The 20,011-nt window shown below is 39.5% G+C and overlaps 1 protein-coding gene across 1 annotated transcript in view; it reads right to left on the reverse strand.

Annotated features, from left to right (window-relative positions):
* Positions 1-20,011, reverse strand: part of LOC126100420 (AP-4 complex subunit beta-1-like) — a 38,233-nt gene that overhangs the window by 7,865 nt on the left and 10,357 nt on the right. The window contains exons 4-6 of the mRNA XM_049911022.1: positions 18,151-18,374; positions 8,789-9,148; positions 3,175-3,492 (exon numbers count right to left, since the gene is read on the reverse strand). Coding sequence (XP_049766979.1) covers positions 3,175-3,492; positions 8,789-9,148; positions 18,151-18,374 — 902 coding nt within the window. The remainder of the gene's footprint in view (positions 1-3,174; positions 3,493-8,788; positions 9,149-18,150; positions 18,375-20,011) is intronic.

Genomic DNA, 20,011 nt, shown 5'->3' on the forward strand with positions numbered 1-20,011 from the left:
AATTGAAGAGAACCATTGTGCTTTCTGATGATGACTAGCTGAGTGACCCATGTGTTGGATGTCAGAGGTGTGATAACCCCAGCAGCCTGGAGATGATCTAGCTCCTGCTTCACAGAAGCATGTAAGGTAACCAGAATTGATCTGGTGTGGTAAAAATGAGGTGTGGCATCTGGCTGAAGGATGATATGCACCTGAAAGTCTGAAGCAGATCTAAAATATGGCTGAAATACAAATGCAGTGCAGAGATCATCCTGTTCCTGGAAAGGGACTGTGGTTGACACGACTTTGACTTCATCATAGATAGGAAAAACATTTAATGTTAAGGCATAGAGGCCAAAAATATTGGTAGCAGGCAGGTGGTCAATGACAAATAAACTTTGTTGGCTGTAGTGATCAAGAACTACCCACAAAGAAGAATGGAAACACCCTTGTAGGCAACCAAATACCATGAGGGTAGGGACACCTTGGGCAAGACCAGTTATGCAAACATGACCTAATTAACCAAAAAAACAGTGACCCTTGCACCCACCTCATGGAACAGGATGGGAGTAGGTTATGTGGCTTCTTCACACTGAGCAGAGGTGCCTTGCTTTACCACAGTGCACACAGAACAGGAATTTCTGGATAAAAATTGGGAGTGGGCCTCAGAGACACCACTCGTGTAAGATGGCAAGGATGTGGTGTCGCCATGTAGTGTCATAAGCCTTCTGCAGGCTGAAGAAGATGGCTATAAGGTGGTGACACTGGGCAAAAGATGTTTGGATGGCAGACTCCAGGTAAACCAAATTATCAGTAACGGAATGGACTTGGCGAAAACCAGCCAGGGACAAAGCCAGAAGACTCCAAGATTCAAGGAGCCAACACAGCCACCACCTGACCATGCATTCAAGCAACTTACAGAGAAAATTGGCGAGACTAATTGGACAATAACTGTGCATCTCCAGAGGATGCTTACCCACTTTCAGTACTGGGATGATAATGCTTCCTTACCATTGGGATGGGAACTGATTCTCACTCCACATGTAGTTAAAGGCGGCAAGGATATGATGTTGACAATCCATTGATAGGTGTTTGATCATTTGGTTGTGGACGCGGTCCGACCCTGGAGCTATATCAGTGCAGTGGGCTAGAACACTGATGAATTCCATGAATTCCCACTCGCTGAATGGAGCATTTATGACTCCAGTTGGTGAAGTAGAAGATAACTGCTTTCACTCCACCCGCTGTTTTGGGACACGAAAGGCAGGTTCATAATTCTTGGTCACAGAGGCTCGAGCACAATGCACAACAAAATGTTTGGCGACAGCGTCTGGGTCAGTGTAGACAGCGCCATTCAAGGTACTACCAGGTAAACCTGCAGGTGCCTGGTATCCACAGAGATGTATGATCTTTGCCCAAACTCGCAAAGGGAAGGTATGTGGTCCGACACTTGAAACATACCGTTCACAGCATTCTTCTCTCCCTCATTATATTAGATGGCGGACCCGGGCACAGTACCTCTTAAAGGCAATGAGATGCTCCATCGATGGGTTCCACTTAGGGCACTGGAAAGCCCGCATATGATAGTTAATGGCCTCTGCAATTTCTGATGACCACCAAGGTACAGTCTTTCATCAGGGCAGGCCCAAGGAACAGGGGATTGCCAAAGCAGTTGCCGAATGAATCACTGTAGTTGGTTGTATTCTGGACTGCCTCATTGGTATCTCCATGCAGTGGGGAGCCAAGGGCAACAAGAGAGGTGGAATCACCCCAGTCAACACTGTTGAGAGCCCGTCTGGGCAGGAATGCATGGAAGTAACACTGATGTAGGAACAGGAAGATTGGAAAGTGGTCACTACCACACACGTCACCATGGATTCTCCACTGTATGGATGGGAGAAGACAAGGGCTGCAAACCATACGGTTTCACATCGCATTGATATACAATCTTCTTGAACTTTTCATGCAATAAATCACCCTCAAAGTCCAAGATGAAGGCACCAGTAGTAACCCCATTGTTCTTTTGCCCTCTATGTACATGACAAAGTGTACAACCGTTGCCCCAAGTTGGTGCATAGCTCATCATCAGATCGCTAGAGCAGATCTCAGTGGAAAATGATGATCTGAACCATATTTAGACTATTATGGGGAGTGACTGTCACCAGTATGTCAACCAGCTTGTTACAAGGGAGCAGTGCCTGTGACTGGTCAGGGAATGCTGTTTTGTTCAAAACTGACCCAATTTCATTCTAGGATGGCTGGCGCTCCTCAAAACTTGCCTTTTGAGTTCTCCACAAAGAATAAGGGCTTTGTGGCCAAGAAGGAATCCCATTAGTCCTTGTGCAAACTAGGTATTGGGTGGAGTATTTTTCTGCTTGCTGCTTAGACCTATGTTCCTCCCAATGTGTAGCCACATAAGGGAACATTTTAGGGTCTACATTGAAAGAGGACTTTTCTTCCATAGAGATTTCTGGGGCTGTATGGCCACCAGTGGGACATTATGCTATGTTTTGCTGCTGTTGGCATTACACTGTATTTTTCTGACCAATAATATTTATCTTCTGTTCATTTCACTTCACTGGCTGCTACTGCACCTAGTTTTAGCCTTTGCATTTCCCTTTTACATTTTCTAATTACCCTAGCACATCTTGACTTCTTTTCACACTCCAGCTTGTAGAATGTTACCCTATCAGTTTATCAATATTTCTTTCATGGTCACATCACCTTTGGCACTCCCCTCCTACATATGCAAATGAGGGACTAACCTGGAATATTTTTCCAGTGGCGAGATCATTATGACACTTACCCAGTTACAGGCCACATTTCCCAAGTCTACACATTACATGTCTTTAATGCACTGGTTTCTATTACCTTCCACATTCTCAAGCCATTGATCATTTCTGATTCTTCTGCAGTTTCACACCAAAAGTGCGAGGACATGTCCTGAGCCTCTATCCACTCCTCCAACATGTTCTTATAAGTCCATTAGCAGAATTAGGGTGTTTATGTATACATGAACTGTTTGACCATAATAGCTGATGATTTTTCTCAAAATAAAATTAATGACTTTGATCAAACCCGGGATCCAGGACCTTTTGTTTTAAAGCCAATGATGCAACCCTTACACAACAGTAATTATGTAGATTTTATCTACATCAGTCTACTACAAGCAGTAGTATTTTACTTCATACTCACCAAGAAGTTCTCCATATGCCCCTAACAAGACAGGCAGAATGGGTGGAGGAGACTCTTTTATTGTATTGGTAACATCTATGACCTTGCAGAGGAGATCACTTATATCTTCTTGTGGGAAGTTATCTAAGCTGACATCCTGTAGACCATCCAGAACTGCGGCAGCAACATCGTGGTGCACTGTGTTGTGCACCAACAGTGAAGTGGATGCCGTGAGGAAGGTAGACGCAGAGGAGCGAGCCGCACACGCACACAGACATCGGGCTGCAGCCGTTGCCACTGGTCCTCCTGCTGTGCACTGCTCTCGTAGAACTGCTGCTACTGAACAACCACACAACAGTGGCACGAATATTAGTTTTGTATACAATGCAAAATCTATACTCAACATGTACATAAAAAGTCCTTATAACATAAATGCAACAAAAAGGCATTGCAAGAATGAGTCTTATCTTTATGGAGGAGTGGAAAACCTACTATGAAAATCTCCTAATGGAGAAAAGCATAGAATTCACAGTTGACTGCGGAACAAATCCTGCTAACTCAACACAAAGCGAACAACAAACACTAGTGGACTCAGCAGATGTAAGTAAATCTCTCTAACAAATGAGACATGAGAAACCTTCAGGCTTGGGAAACGTGCCTATAGAATCATCAATGTTTAAATAGTGAGGAACTGCCAAATTAATTTTAAAAAAGCAATTATTTCACCCATATTTAAAACCAGAAGCCAACAACTGTGTGAACTATAGGGCAATCAGCTTTATTTGTGCAACTGCTCGATTGTATGGTAAAGTAATAAAGAAAAAAATAGAAGCACAAATAACAGAGTTAGAGGAGCAAAATGTGTTTAAAGTGGTATGTTCATATACAGATGGCACAGTCACTGACCACACCCCTTGAGGCTAAGACACCACTGGTAGACAACACCCTAAGCAATTACCTTACTGCAGTAGTTGTTTATAGCACACACCAGCAGTGCTACTTTCAAAGGGAAAAGAGCACAGACTGGAAAAAATGGACACAAAGCTGAAGTGTTTAGATTGTCCTTCAACATGAATGTCAACTGTGCCCAAATAGATTCCAGGGATTCTGATTCGGTGTCCATGGTTCTAACGTGTTCTATATCAAGGCCACCCCTATCTCAAATAGCTTATAACATTGGAAGTGGTTATCAACACCATCCTAGTTGTTTCTCTAATTGATAATGGATTTTCAACAACTACGGTCAATTGTGATATGTATCGCCCTGCCTTATGAACTTTTCATAAGCAGTGAAAATGCTGTGTGAATGATACCATCAAGGTGATGGTCATTCCAGCACTCAGGTTTAGTGCCAAGCAACCTCCCTGACAGCCTACGTCATCTTGGTCAATACAAAGGAAACTACAAACATTTTGAGGTTGGAGCTCTTCAGTGCCCTTGGTTTTGAAGTCCATGATTTAATGAATAGCATCCAACTCTTCATCTCCAGTTCCTGTCTGCAGGATATTTGTGCAAAATATGTCTTGGTTTTCACACTTCTATCAATTGGTATCACTGGCTTTGAAGCAAGTATCTCGTTACTGCCTTCAGCAATGCCCGTGTTTCTTAAGGCACATAATGTTCCTTTTGCTCAGTACAACAAGCTTCATTGTGAGCTGCATTGTCTACAGGTAGAAAGAATTCTGAACCATCCCTACAGTGTAATTGAGAAACCGAATGAATCATTAAGGATTTGTGGAGGTTTTAAGGCAACTGTCAATGCCCAGTCTGTAATTGGTGCAAACCCTATTCCAAAAGTAGAGTAATGACGTGCCTTGCTGGAGCCAAAGTTTCTGCAAAAACTGACCTATGGGACACTTACTTGCAGCTTATACTGGATGAAACCTTCAGAAACATCCTGGTCATCAATATGTCATTTGGTCACTTTTGACATACTCGTCTGCCCTTCAGCATCACCAATGCACCAGCCATATTCCAATACTATTTGGACCACCACACACAGGACATTCTGAGTACAGTACATTATTTGGACAACATCACTGTCACTGGTAAAAAGGCACAGGATCTAGCAACCAATTTGGCCTCCAATAAGGAAAAATGTTTCTTCATGCTGCAACCACAATATCTGGACCATGTTTTCAGTGGATCAGGGATTCGCCCCAATCCACATTATATCGAGGCTGTACGAAAGCTCCATTATATCGAGGGTGTACAAAAGCTACTGGGCTCCAGACGTGCTAAATAAATCAAATCCATGTTAGGTCAACTGAACAACAACAGAAAATTCATTCCCTGTGTGGCAGCTACTGCCAAACAACTATATCAGTTCCTTCACAAGAATTTCAAATTGCAATGGTCCTCTGCTTGCGGCAAGGCTTTTTGAGACCTCATACTGGCTCTGCTCTGCCCAATGTGTCTCATGGCATACAAACCTTCTAATCCTCTGATAGTGACAGCAGAATCATTTAACTCTAGCTCGAGGGTGGTTCTTTCTCATAAAGTCAACGGAGTTGAGTGCCCAATTGCATTTGTTCCCAAAATGTTAATGCAAGTGCAGCAAAATCTTTGCACAGAGGACATTTCACAACTATGTATACAAATGCAGATTTGTCCTGTTAATATCCCTTTGTTGCCACTGTTCAACCCACATGCTAATATTTTGACTAGGACTGCCTGTCATCTGCAGAGATGGGCACTGTTCCTCTCAGGATACCACTGTGACAACAGATCAGCCCACAGTGCACTTGCCAATGCAGACATCCTATCACATCTCCCACTAGGATATGACCCCAAGTTTGGTGAGGCTCCTAAAGAATGCTTCCATACTCATGCCAAAGCTGAGGCAACGAAGGCCAGTTTGCCCACTGATACCACAGTCATCACCATCTGGTTGCAGGATGATAAATAATGAAATCAGTGAAGAATGGTTTGTCAGTAGACTGGAAGACTCTTGAAAATCTGGACATTATGGCCTGGTGGTATTGGCTGACATGAGCTGTCCACTCTCAAAGGTGTCCTCTTGCTCCATAGAGATAATGGCCACAAGCACTCCAGTGACACATCTTGACATTATTTTATGAAGGCCATCAAATGGTTGGCTCACCAACATGTCTTCTAGAGGGCATGACATGTCGAAGTAAAAAGGCAGCGCCATCGTGTCAATATTTTTCTTGGCTTGCCATGACAATCCAGTGTCTCCCATTCATCTAAATTTTGCAGGGCGTTTTCTGGTCTACTTCTGGTTGAATGTCATAAATGCAAATAGCAGTTTCCCACACATTTCACAGGTGCACTTAGCATCATCAACAAAAACCATCCAGGCCTTATCTCATACCTTCTCAACTGAAGGGCTTCCAGAAACCACTGTGACAGATAACAGCCCTCAGTTAACATCAGCAGAATTTTGAAGTTTTTATGGGCAGAACAACATAGCTTTGGTACACACAGTGCTGTTCCAACCTGTTTCCAACAGACTGGTGATGAGGTTTGTCTACACTTGATATACGTGTGTAGTCTCATAACACTGCCTGGTAAGTAGAGTGTTTTATATATCCAGTTACAGCTAACTTTAAGATATTTCAGTGCTTCTGGTGGAGCAATTGTATTAGTATGTGCTGCTGTGAGTTTATCCATGTAAGATTTATGTGCTTCTATGGATGAAGTCTGCAATGTAGCCACAATAGAGATGAAGAGGGCTTTTATGTATGCTGTAAGTGGTATGTTTTGATACATGACCTATGGACAGAATACTATGCCGAGAGACTCATGAAAACTGCAATAATATGTCAGTATACATACAACAAGGGAAAGATAGAATGGTGGGGCTTCTCTGTGTTTACTGAAGTGGTAGAACTGTGGATACATTTAAAATTCACAAAACATTGTAAAATGTAAACTTTCACAGCCTGAGTTGCCACAATTAATAAAATATTCCAGACTATTATGTCATGGTCTAAGGGATTTCACTTCAAAACTTGTCCTCCATAGATGGGGACAAAAGTCAGGTTTTGAAGTGAAAACATCCCTTAGTCCACGGCATAATAGTCCAGAATATTTTATTAATTGTCACAAAAACATTGTCATGAAAAAAAAGGGTAAAACTTTTCTGGACAATCTCTTCTGGACGCTTGAGGAATGATGTGATACAGGAAGACATGCATCACAAATACTGATGTCCTTCAGGGCAACAAATTGCAGTGAAATAAATATACTGAACCTTGACAAAGTGAATCCTCCTTTAGAAGAACAGTTTTTCAAAAATGGTTCAAATGGCTCTGAGCACTATGGGACTTAACATCTGAGGTCATCAGTCCCCTAGAACTTAGAACTACTTAAACCTAACTAACCTAAGGACATCACATACATCCATGCCCAAGGCAGGATTCGAACCTGCGACCGTAGCAGTAGTGCGGTTCCGGACTGCAGCGCCTAGAACCGCACGGCCACCGCGGCTGGCTAACAGTTTTTCAGAAACAGAAAATTATCAGTGATGAATACTGTACATACTATTGCATTCCAGAAAAAAAATTTGATGGTATTGTTCAATTAGTAGATGAGTAAGTGAAAGCCTTCCTGAAAACAAACGATGGAAAGATCATATTGTAACATGAGCCACACCAGAAAACATCTGAAAAGAAAGGAAACTGACTTTTCTGCATATAGGTACATTAAACTGAATTACCTTTTACTATTTAACTTTTTTTAACAGCAAGTTATACTACCAATGGACGAGTGTCACTTTTATCACTTTGCAAATCCTGTTTTCATTGTAGCCATCACAATCTTCAGAGCTACTGACAGAATTTAATGGAATAATTTGCTGTTGCTTGTCATTTTTAACTACAAAATTGTTTCCTAATACTTCCGTTATGACATCCTTGGCGTGGTTCACAACATTATGGCACCAGACTAACAACGTATTAATTTCAGCACCTTTACAATTGCCCATATTAGTAGCAACCTCTGAAATTTATGACCATGTTCAATTAATCAATTCTTTTGTGATGAAAAGTGCAACAAAAAATTATTTTAAGCGACATGATCCAACAATTTACCACTTGTATATACGTATTGCATCGAAATCCTCTTTTGGCATAGCCAGTCAATAACATCTTGTTTTCTGGAGGTGACTGTTGGTACACTGAAAATATGGAAAGTCTACATAATTGAAACTCATATACTGAATTATCAAACTAAGTTAATGTAAAATATTGTGCTGATTGTAATACAGTAAGGAATTTTGTCACAAAAACCTGGTGTTTACCATGAAGGCAGTATTTCTGGACTAACCATCAACATAATGTGCTATGCAACAGACATTATAGTACTCTTTCAGTACTTAAGAAAATAGTCACAGTAGAGAGTGCAAGTTAAAAACACCCACATTTTTTTGAGTTAGTGTATGTAGATAAAATTTCAATGAAAAATTAGTCCCATCACAACAAACTATCAAGGTGAGAAAAACTTTAAAGTTGAAAAATGCAAAAATCACAAATGTCAGCAGATGGAGACTGCAGAATCTGGAAACATTCGGCAGGCACGATAATGTCCACATTTTTCAAACATATTTTCCTCAGTATCTATGTATGACTAAAAGGGGGAATTGATGTCTGCTAAAACTAAATTAAGTGCTCACCCTTGGCAGCAGTATCGCTAGAAGTGTCTTTGTTGATGATGTATGCAAGCAGATCCAGTTTCTTGACAGCTACGGTATGGTCTTCTCTAGCAACAGGATACAACAGTTCTGGCATGCCACCTAGGAGGGACATCCAGACAGGTCTATCCCTTAAGGATAGCAAGAAGTCTAGCAGACAATGAAGGCCATCTTGACTGGTGTCTGTCGACTGCAGATAGCTACGAAGAGCTGGGGCCACACGCTCCACAAGTTGTGGCTCCAGCTGTGGCTGTGAACTCTCTATCAAATGCAAGAAAAGTCTTGCGCAGCTCACCACCACAGGGGGACTCGTCATTACTCCCAGGTACGGATCCACCTCACCTATGAGTAAACAATGTAACAACTCATTTTGTGAATTTAGTACAAACAACAAATCTCTTTCATTACATAATGCATTAATTTGTTTGGTCTTACTGATACGTTAAAATTATCTTATAACTTCCAGTGGTCTAGAAATTTCACACAGCATGAATCACTCATGGCATCCTCACATGAGGACATACTAAACAAATGCTTAGTATATTAAATTTTTTTAAATTTTACCATTTGTGATTGTTGTCCTCATACTGTCACAAGCAGAGAGTTTATTTGAGAACAGCGTCGACATCTCCTGTCAATCTGTGCTACCGCAAAACAAAATTAAATGTGCACAGTCACTTGGGCACTTCCCAGTAATCTTTGTACCTCCCATCACCTGGTTAATGTCTTCCGAGTTTAGATAAAAAAATTTATTTGTGTGTAGAAAGGTGCGTTCTTGAAGGAGAAAACTAAAGGTGTCTTTCAGAACAAAAGATAAGTGACAGAACTTTATACATATCTCCAATGAGGACATTGTGATTGAAAGGCTGTAATAGCATAGAAATTTAGGACTTTATTTCACTGTGTTTTTAGTCATCTCACAGTGATTTCACAATGCCCCAAGTCCAAGATAGACGAAGGCCACTTACAGAAGAAGTTATAGAGCTCCTTAATTCATCTGAAATTGAGAATCTATATGATGATCCTGGTGAATTTTGAACAAGAGGACAATGATGGAGGTAATGGTAGGCGTTTTACGTCATACAGTATATAGTAAGCTGAGTAGCCTAGACGCAAAGTCAGCTAGCAGCATGATAAGTGACACTGAGATAATCACGAAACACTCGTTCCATCCAAACGACTATGCATTGGCAGCAAGAATGTTATTGTTCCATAAGAATTTGTTACAGTGCAGTCAACCCAAAGCTGAATAAGAAAAATATCCATTCTAATTGTAACAGACTGAAAGGTAGCTTTGAATGTCCAGATTGGTAAGTCTGATGTCTGTTCACATGCTTTGCATCCGGATGTGGCAGGGCGACAGCAACGCCTATTGGGCATTCAGCGGGTTTTGCACCCAAAGGCAGCAGTTAGCTGCTTTTGAAACCAAACATGATTTTCAACAGCCATTTTCAACGATTTATAGTTGGTTCTGCAACCTGAAACAAATTCCATCACTTAGGCACCGAAAAAATCTATACGGCCGTGTACCCATCTCAAAATCGATATAAAATGAATTTAGCGCATTTTTCATTTGGGTTACTCAGATGTACTTTTTTTATGAGTTTTTCTTTTTGTAATAGCATTTTTTTTTATTATAGGGTCTGGAGAAATATGTTGAAATTGAATGGCCAGAAGTTATTCAAGTTTACGATCAACATATACGAGGGGTCGACAAGATGGATTTTCTGGTCACAATTTATTGCACATTCATCAGATTAGGAAATAGGATGTTTCACACGCTTGCTCATGCAATTGATATTGCATGTGTAAAAGCATGGATTGAGTACAAGAAAAATGCATCAGAATTAGGTGTTCCTAAACATAAGCCCCTTGATTTGCTTCACTTTAGGGCATGTGTGGCCAAAGTACTCACAAAAATAGATAACCCAGCTGCCAGGAAAAGGATCCCACTTGTGAGAGTCCAATACCATCTCCAAGAACTTCAAATTGAACCAATGCAGAAGTTCGACCACAAGCTGATATTCGTTTGGACAACGTTGGGCCTCTTCCAGTGGTCAGTAACAAAAAATCATTTGACAGGTGCAAGAAACTGGGTTGCAAAGGCAAAACCATATGTTATTGCGTAAAATGTAACATTCATTTATGTCTGGATAGAAAAAAAAAATTGTTTCTTTGATTATCATTCTTCACAAGTGTAAAACCATAGTTTATGTATCTAATCATTAAGTAAGCTTTGTGTAATTTATGTATTTTGGTGAAATAAAATCAAACAAAACACTTTGACTTTTCAACTTATACTGCACCCACTTGAACACAATGTCCTCATTTGGGGACACATTGTTTTTTCCCTTGTGGAGCACCTCGGAATATTTTATACATCTGGGCGGGAGGGGGGGGGGGGGCGAATAAAAAAATAAATAAACAAACACATGATTTTTTTTCAGGAAAAAAAAAATAAATTCATGACCGATAGGGTTCAGTTACCAGAATGAACAACCACACACATCATATCTTTACAAAATATTTCTCTCATTTTGAGCAGGCAACGCACTCTGTCGTTTTCTAATCAAAAATATCTGCAAAATCATGTTATTTTTATTAAATGTTATTGGCAGAAATGACAACCAATTTGAAACATTTCAGACAATGACAGTCAGTTAATTGTTTTTGTGTCATAACTGAACTGTACTACTCAAATAATAATAAAAAAAACCCAAAATACTTCTCATGAACATACACTTCCTTCATCCTAAATTGTGTTGTGGTGTTGCACAAAGTCTCACAGACATCCATGGCTGGAAGTCAGATTCTTCTAGTGACTTTTAGTGCACAGGTCAAATTATTTGACATATTACATTAATGATCGCAGAGGTAACATCCTTAGAGCTGCTATACTTGTAAAACACTCATCTGGAGGTGACCTGTCTTATTTTGATCCGTGAGACCAGGTTAACGTAGTCACCACACTTATAGCAATGATGTAAACACTGTAGCGATCTAATTGCAGTCAGGAAGATTATCTGTTCATTGATCATGAAAGAGAAACTTCAGGGATGTGGAACAAATAGGCCAAGGTATACATTAACACAAGGCAAACACACCACAGAAACTTTGTCTACTGTATTAACAATAAACTATCACTGTACTGCTTAATATTACAAGGTTGGAATAATGGGCTGAAAAACATACATCACTAACTGTCAATACCCCACCTTCAATGGTGTTCTCTGACTGATTTTACAATTATTTAATGGTCATCATGTCATACAAAATTGCACTTGATACTGGACAGCTAGTCAAATACCAGAGGCAAAATAAAGAAATAAAAGATTTTAAAATAGCCAAGGAGGAGAAGTTTATCGAATTCCTCTTTTGGAAGTGTATGTACAAAAATGCCATCAAAAACCTGCCACTGAAAATCTGTTCTACAATGAGTAATCAGTCCAGCTGCCTGTCCGAGAGACTTTCAATTATGGTTTCATTATGCAACAAGATATTCATCAGTGAGAAAATGAAACATGTTTCTTATTAGCATAATGCACCTAGCAGAGTACAGGTGTAACAATCATGCTGAGTAAAAATTAGTTATAAAGGGTGCAACTCTAGAAATGTGGGAGATCATTACAGTAACCTGGGGCTACTGCTTTCGAAACACCAACTTTGGCTTTTCCCAGATACTAGAAACATGCGTTTCTGTGGTATCCAAAGCAAGATATATTTCTTTCGACATCCAATGTGAAAATCAACAACAGTTTATGAGAACATCGAACAGTCATCCTTGGTTTCACTCTTGTGCACTATAGTGATTGTGGAGATGTGTGTGCTTCAAGTGGTCACATAAAACAGATCCAAGAATCAGTGAACAGCAAATTGAATGTGCAGTGTTGTGCTACAGAGGCCATTCCTCTCAAGGACAAAAATAATGATTACTTGGGAGAATCAACCATGAAATGCCAGTTTACTAAACCAATATATCGGCAGGACAAGAGCGATGTTTTTTTAGGAAGATAAAACCTTCCACCAGTGCAACAGCAGATGCAAGTGTATGTGTTTCATATGGACCTCAAAAAGACTTCAGTCCACACAATAATAATTTATCACTTTCGCATTATAATGTACAGCGTTTAGGAAACGAAATAGATGCTTTGGAATCATTTATCACAGGACTATCCCCACATGCAGTAACAGTTACAGAACACCAGAAAACAGTGGACAACATTCAATATTGCAAATTAGAAGGCTACAATCTAGCTATGTTCTACTGTAGAACACACTATATAAAGGTGGTGGTGATGCCATCTACTCAAGAAAATATAAGTTCATAACCACCACAGAAAAAGTGCTATGAGGGACCAATTTCTGTGTTGAATATTTTTAAATTGCAATTCTTAAAATCATATTTTGCACTGTTTCTTTCTATGTCATAGGTGTATATAAATCCCCCTCTGGAAATTTTTGATGCTTTTCTGTAATCACTTGATGGAGTTTTAAGGAAATGAATATCAGGTTGTAGAGGTTTAAATCTTGTCATACTGGAAGATCTGAACATCAACACTTTAGATGGTCAGGAAAACAAACATTTTACAGATTGTATCCTGTCTTACAGGACTAAAGATTTTCCTGGACTACTACCCACCAGAGTAACTCACACTCATAGTAGTTCAATTGATCACATTATCCAAATCATGACCACATCATCTCAACAGACATCATAAATGGTCACCTCTTAGAGCATTTAAACCAAACACTGGTGCTAAAATGTAATACCAAATTCAAACCAAGAAAAATGTACGAGCACATGTGAATATTATCTGCAAACAACATTGCTACACTAAGACATAGTTTAAGCCAGGAATTGTGGAAATCAGTTATAACTACCACATGTTCACAGAAATTATGATTGAGCACTTAAATAGAGCCATGCAATTAAAAAAAAAGTGAGTGTCCAGAAAAATCAGCCTTCAAAATCAAAACCTATGCCATTAGAAACAAAAGATATGAAAGAAAAAATGGAAAACATGTATAGCTTACACAGACCGACTAAACTCAGAGTTACATATAGAACCCTGCACGCAGTACAAATATAAGTACCGCAAAGAAGTCAGAATGAATCAGCCAACAGATATGAGGTTCGGATAATGTTTCAAAGACTTGCTGGTCAATTGTAAATAAAATCAGAAACAATGAAACAGAAACTAAAATTAATAATGCACAATTAACTGTGAATAATGAAGATATCTTTGAGCCTCTTCTAACCAGCAATATTTTTAATAATTAGTTCATAGATACTGTCAAAAATAATGCCTCTATGAAACACGATACACAGCACTCATTTGAGTCCAATAACAAACAGAACTGCAGTACACTACCTGCACAAAGCTCAGAAACATGAATTAGTGAAAACACTACTTCATCTAATAAAGTGTGTCCTCGAAAACTGTGGGTTCCCTGAGAAGTTGAAACTGTCTGTAGCGAAACCAATACACAAAAAGAGGGAAATAAAGTATGTACAGAACTACAGACCTATTGCCCTAATCTCAACTTTCAGCAAACTGATTAGAGAAAATAATAGTTTAAAAAATCCTGGAACATTACAACAATGCTGACATAAGACATTTCCAGAATGGTTTCAGAAGATGTCGAAGTACTACGTCAGCAGCAGTACAATTAGTCCATCATGTACTTGAAAAAGTAAATGAAAAATCCCAAGCACCAGGAATATTCCCAGACCTCTCAAGGGCTTTTCATAGAGTACATCCTGAATTGCTTTTATCAAAAATTGCGAAGAGTAGTGTCACTGGGAAACTTGTGCAAGTGCTAGAAACATATTTAAAAGGGAGGACAACACTGCATGTAAAATTATGTGTTACAAGCAATAAACTGAATTGAATAGAACTGAATCGCATCATAGAGGTCAATGGGACATCATCAGTCTCTTCTGCATCAATGTATTTTATCAAGGGAAAAAATTCAAAACCGTGCTATAACATGTTTAAGCATTCAAATATTCTTGAATCTTAATGAATGTTTCAGAATACAACTTGGAAACTGCACATACTGCACTGCTCTGCACTATGGCAAAATTGTTGTAGCCAATGAGTCGTGCAATGTTGTAAACACTGAGGAACAACTCATTGAAAAAGTGTATCTGCTTATAGAGAGAAATTACGTAAACCAAGAATGCTTATATGAGTTAACAACTTTAAATGGTTGTGTGTGCAAACAACTTTTGCAGCAAAATGCAGTTTAGTTCTACAAACAAATCAGCAAATATGGAATATGGACCAAGACGGAAGTGTAAGCTTCCAACAAAATTTCTAAAGTCACTCAATGTTCCCAGTTTTTTTTTTTGGTCATCAGTCTACTGACTGGCTTGATGCGGCCCACCATGAATTCCTTTCCTGTGCTAACCTCTTCATCTCGGAGTAGCACTTGCAACCTACGTCCTCAATTATTTGCTTGACGTATTCCAATCTCTGTCTTCCTCTACAGTTTTTGCCCTCTACAGCTCCCTCTAGTACCATGGAAGTCATTCCCTCATGTCTTAGCAGATGTCCTATCATCCTGTCCCTTCTCCTTATCAGTGTTTTCCACATATTCCTTTCCTCTCCGATTCTGCACAGAACCGCCTCATTCCTTACCTTATCAGTCCACCTAATTTTCAACATTCGTCTATAGCACCACATCTCAAATGCTTCGATTCTCTTCTGTTCTGGCTTTCCCACAGTCCATGTTTCACTACCATACAATGCTGTACTCGAGACGTACATCCTCAGAAATTTCTTCCTCAAATTAAGGCCAGTATCTGATATTAGTACACTTCTCTTGGCCAGAAATGCCTTTTTTGCCATAGCGAGTCTGCTTTTGATGTCCTCCTTGCTCCGTCCGTCATTGGTTATTTTACTGCCTAGGTAGCAGAATTCCATAACTTCATTGACTTCGTGACCATCAATCCTGATGTTAAGTTTCTCGCTGTTCTCATTTCTATTACTTCTCATTACCTTCATCTTTCTCCGATTTACTCTCAAACCATACTGTGTACTCATTAGACTGTTCGAATCGTATCATTGATATCCTTTCACCTTGTATTTTAATTCCACTCCTGAACCTTTCTTTTATTTCCATCATTGCTTCCTCGATGTACAGATTGAAGAGTAGGGGCGAAAGGCTACTGCCTTGTCTTACACCCTTCTTAATAAGAGCACTTCGTTCTTGATCGTTCACTCTTATTATTCCCTCTTGGTTGTTGTACATATTGTATATGACCCGTCTCTCCCTATAGCTTACCCCTACTTTTTTCAGAATCTCGAACAGCTTGCACCATTTTGTATTGTCGAACGCTTTTTCCAAGTCGACAAATCCTATGAAAGTGTCTTTATTTTTCTTTAGCCTTGCTTCCATTATTAGCCGTAACGTCAGAAGTGCCTCTCTCGTCCCTTTACTTTTCCTAAAGCCAAACTGATCGTCACCTAGCGCATTCTCAATTTTCTTTTCCATTCTTCTGTATATTATTCTTGTAAGCAGCTTCGATGAATGAGCTGTTATGCTGATTGTGCGATAATTCTCGCACTTGTCAGCTCTTGTCGTCTTCGGTATTGTGTGGATGATGCTTTTCCGAAAGTCAGATGGTATATCGCCAGACTCATATACTCCACACACCAACGTGAATAGCCGTTTTGTTGCCACTTCCCCCAATGATTTTAGAAATTCTGATAGAATGTTATCTATCCCTTCTGCCTTATTTGACGGTAAGTCCTCCAAAGCTCTTTTACATTCCGATTCTAATACTGGATCCCCTATCTCTTCTAAACCAACTCCTGTTTCTTCGTCTATCACATCAGACAAATCTTCACCCTCATAGAGGCTTTCAATGTATTCTTTCCACCTATCTGCTCTCTCCACTGCATTTAACAGTGGAATTCCCGTTGCACTCTTAATGTTACCACCGTTGCTTTTAATGTCACCAAAGGTTGTTTTGACTTTCCTGTATGCTGAGTCTGTCCTTCCGACAATCATATCTTTTTCGATGTCTTCACATTTTTCCTGCAGCCATTTCGTCTTAGCTTCCCTGCACTTCCTATTTATTTCATTCCTCAGCGACTTTTATTTCTGTATTCCTGATTTTCCCGGAACATGTTTGTATTTCCTCCTTTCATCAATCAACTGAAGTATTTCTTCTGTTACCCATGGTTTCTTCGCAGCTACCTTCTTTGTACCTATGTAGTAGAAATAAAAACTTTGAGATTTTCCAATGACACACAGTTCTTCCAGAGACAGCAACAGAGTCGGAAGAGCAGCTGAACAGACTGGACAGTGTCTTGAACGGAGCGTGTAAGATGAACATCAATAAGAGCAAAACAAGGATAATGGAACATAATCAAATTAAATCAGGTGGTGTTAATGGATTTAGATTAGGTAACAAGACATTTAAAGTAGTAGATGAGTTCTGCTATTTGGACAGCAACATAACTGATGATGGTCGAAGTAGAGAGGATACAAAATATAGACTGGCAATGGCAAGCAACGTGTTTCTGAAGAAGAGAAATTTGTTAACATTGAGTATGGTTTTAAGTGTCACGAAGTCTTTTCTGAAAGTATCTGTATGGTGTGTAGCCATGTATGGAAGCGAAACATGGATGATAAACGATTTAGACAAGAAGAGAACAGGAGCTTTCGAAATGTGGTGCTACAGAAGAATGCGATCATGTAACTAATAAGAAGGTACTGAATAGAATTGGGGGACAAGAAATCTGTGGCACAACTTGAACAAGAGAAGGGATCAGTTGATAGGACACATTCTGAGACATCAAGAGATCACCAACTTAGTAGTGGAGCGAAGTGTAGGAGGTCAAAATCATAGAGGGAGACGAGGAGATGAATACTGTAAGCTGATTTAGAATGATGTAGGATGTAGTAGTTACTTGGCGAGATAAAAGCTCACACAGGATAGAGTGGCTTGGAGACTGCATCAAACCAGTCTTTGGACTGAAGATAACAACAACAACAACAACAACACTATGTATTCATCAGGTGTTCCCAGAGACAGAGAAATGTCATGTTGGGAAGGTGCAGATCACCAGCTGTACACCCGATCTCAATGAGATGACAACGAACCACAGGGAAAGTCTAAGAGGTTACATCCATACATAATGTGTTTACATGCTCTGCTCAACAAAAACAAAACTTATCTTTCTAAGAAACTGAAAGCAAAACATCAAAAAACATAGTCTGAGTAACTTAAATGCTATACAAATGAGATGATTGACTGCACATTTTTCCAGTTCAGGAGACAAATGAGAAAAATGGCCAAGCAAAGAGAGTCCTTTTTGGCTAATACCTACTAAGAATGAAGAATAGCTCATCTTCAGTGGCAGGTTTGTGTTTTGCCAGAAACTGAAGAACTGTAGCCAGCTGTGGATGAGGCAGCATTGGAAGGCGATGTAGCAAATACCTCGCCATGCTTCGACTGACCACCACACCACCTTCTGATGCCAGCACTGTGTCCAAAACCAGCAGGCAGTTTGTGGACACAACTGGGTCCTCATCACGAATTGTCTCATACAGCCTGGTAAATTATTAAAAATTAATATCATGAACTTAACCTGTGACTGAAGAGGTATTTGTTACTAGTAGGCAACAATTAATTACAAAAAATGGTTCAAATGGCTCTGAGCACTATGGGACTTAACATCTGAGGTCATCAGTCCCCTATAACTTAGAACTACTTAAACCTAACTAACCTAAGAACATCACACACATCCATGCCCGAGGCAGGATTCGGGGATGAAATTGACACTTTTTTCAGATTTTCACCTATTACTCAGAAATTGTGTGTCCTACTGAAAATGTTTTCCCGTACCAATATGAAAGAAAATTAAATTTTGCTTAAATGTCAAAATCAGTGCAGCTATTTGGTTGCAATCAGTTGTCAAGATTAGGTCATTTTCACCAACTTGACTAAAAAGTCAGCTCCAACACCTATAACTCAAAAATGGCTGCTCCAAATGAAAAACCATCAAGTTACCAGACTTACAGATCATGAACTTTCATGTTACAAAAGTATCTAGTTTTGAGTTTTAGGCACTATTAAGCATTCATACACTTGAAAGCCAAAGTAATTTTTCTTTCTTTCTTTTTTTTCTTTTTCTTTTTCAAACAAAGTTATTCAGAAAAATGAAATTTCCAGTGGTAAGACAGCTCTCTCATGAGCACATACTTGTTTTGTATGTACATATTTTTAATTTCCATCATCTGTGTGTATTTTAGTCATTTTTTTCGATGCTTTAATCAGTAAGAGTGGTTTGCTAAAATGAAAATCAAGCACAGAGTAATGACCAATATGTATTTACATATGAGCAGTATAAAAATTTGTACAAACGAACAAATAATAGGGCATGACAATATTAAGAAACACAATTTAAATATCAGAGATTCACATTTTATCAAATTTCAATTTCGTTCAGATCACCAGGGAGACTATGGCAGGTTCCAGTCCAGCACGCAATCTTCAGGATCCCATGTGGCTACCTCACCAACTTCTTTGTTCTGTAACATATCTTTGATCTCATCCTCGTCGAACTTTAATAATGAAACTTGAATTACGAGATACTGTTATTGGGGTAGCTGAAATGTGAGCTGATGACTGGGCTTGTGAAGTATTGGAATGTATCTCTGATAAGGATCTTTGCACTAAAGATACAGTTGTGGAAACAGCTATTTCCCATGATGCTTAGCCTGACAGTGTGGCAATCTTGAGTGAGGACTTTGATGTGCTTGTTCTCCTAATGGATCAAAAACAACTACAACAACTTATACTTCCACAAACGGGGAAGAGGGATCAGCACAGGATGGGATACCATTACTAAACCTTACAAAGCAACAGTTGAACCTCAAAATGCAAGCAGCTGAATTCATTAAATCCTCAGTCTCTCAAGATATAACAACACAGGCAGGGGAAAAGCTAATGTTAGCACTGTATGGGAATTCCAACAGCTCGACTTTGGATAAGCTCAGTTAAGAGCTTTTTGTAAAGTCTGCCTCAAGACAATCTTTCAAACTTTAAAGTCTACTGCCAACATCAGATGCAGGAAGGTGGTACTCATTGTGATCCTACCATCAAGCACAATCTTGGCAGGGAAAGAAAACTGATCCATGCCAGTGAGGCTGGAAGAAAATCTTATCAGGCTTGTTTCCCATGACAAT

This window comes from Schistocerca cancellata, chromosome 9 (assembly GCF_023864275.1).
Source record: "Schistocerca cancellata isolate TAMUIC-IGC-003103 chromosome 9, iqSchCanc2.1, whole genome shotgun sequence".
NCBI lineage: Eukaryota > Metazoa > Arthropoda > Insecta > Orthoptera > Acrididae > Schistocerca > Schistocerca cancellata.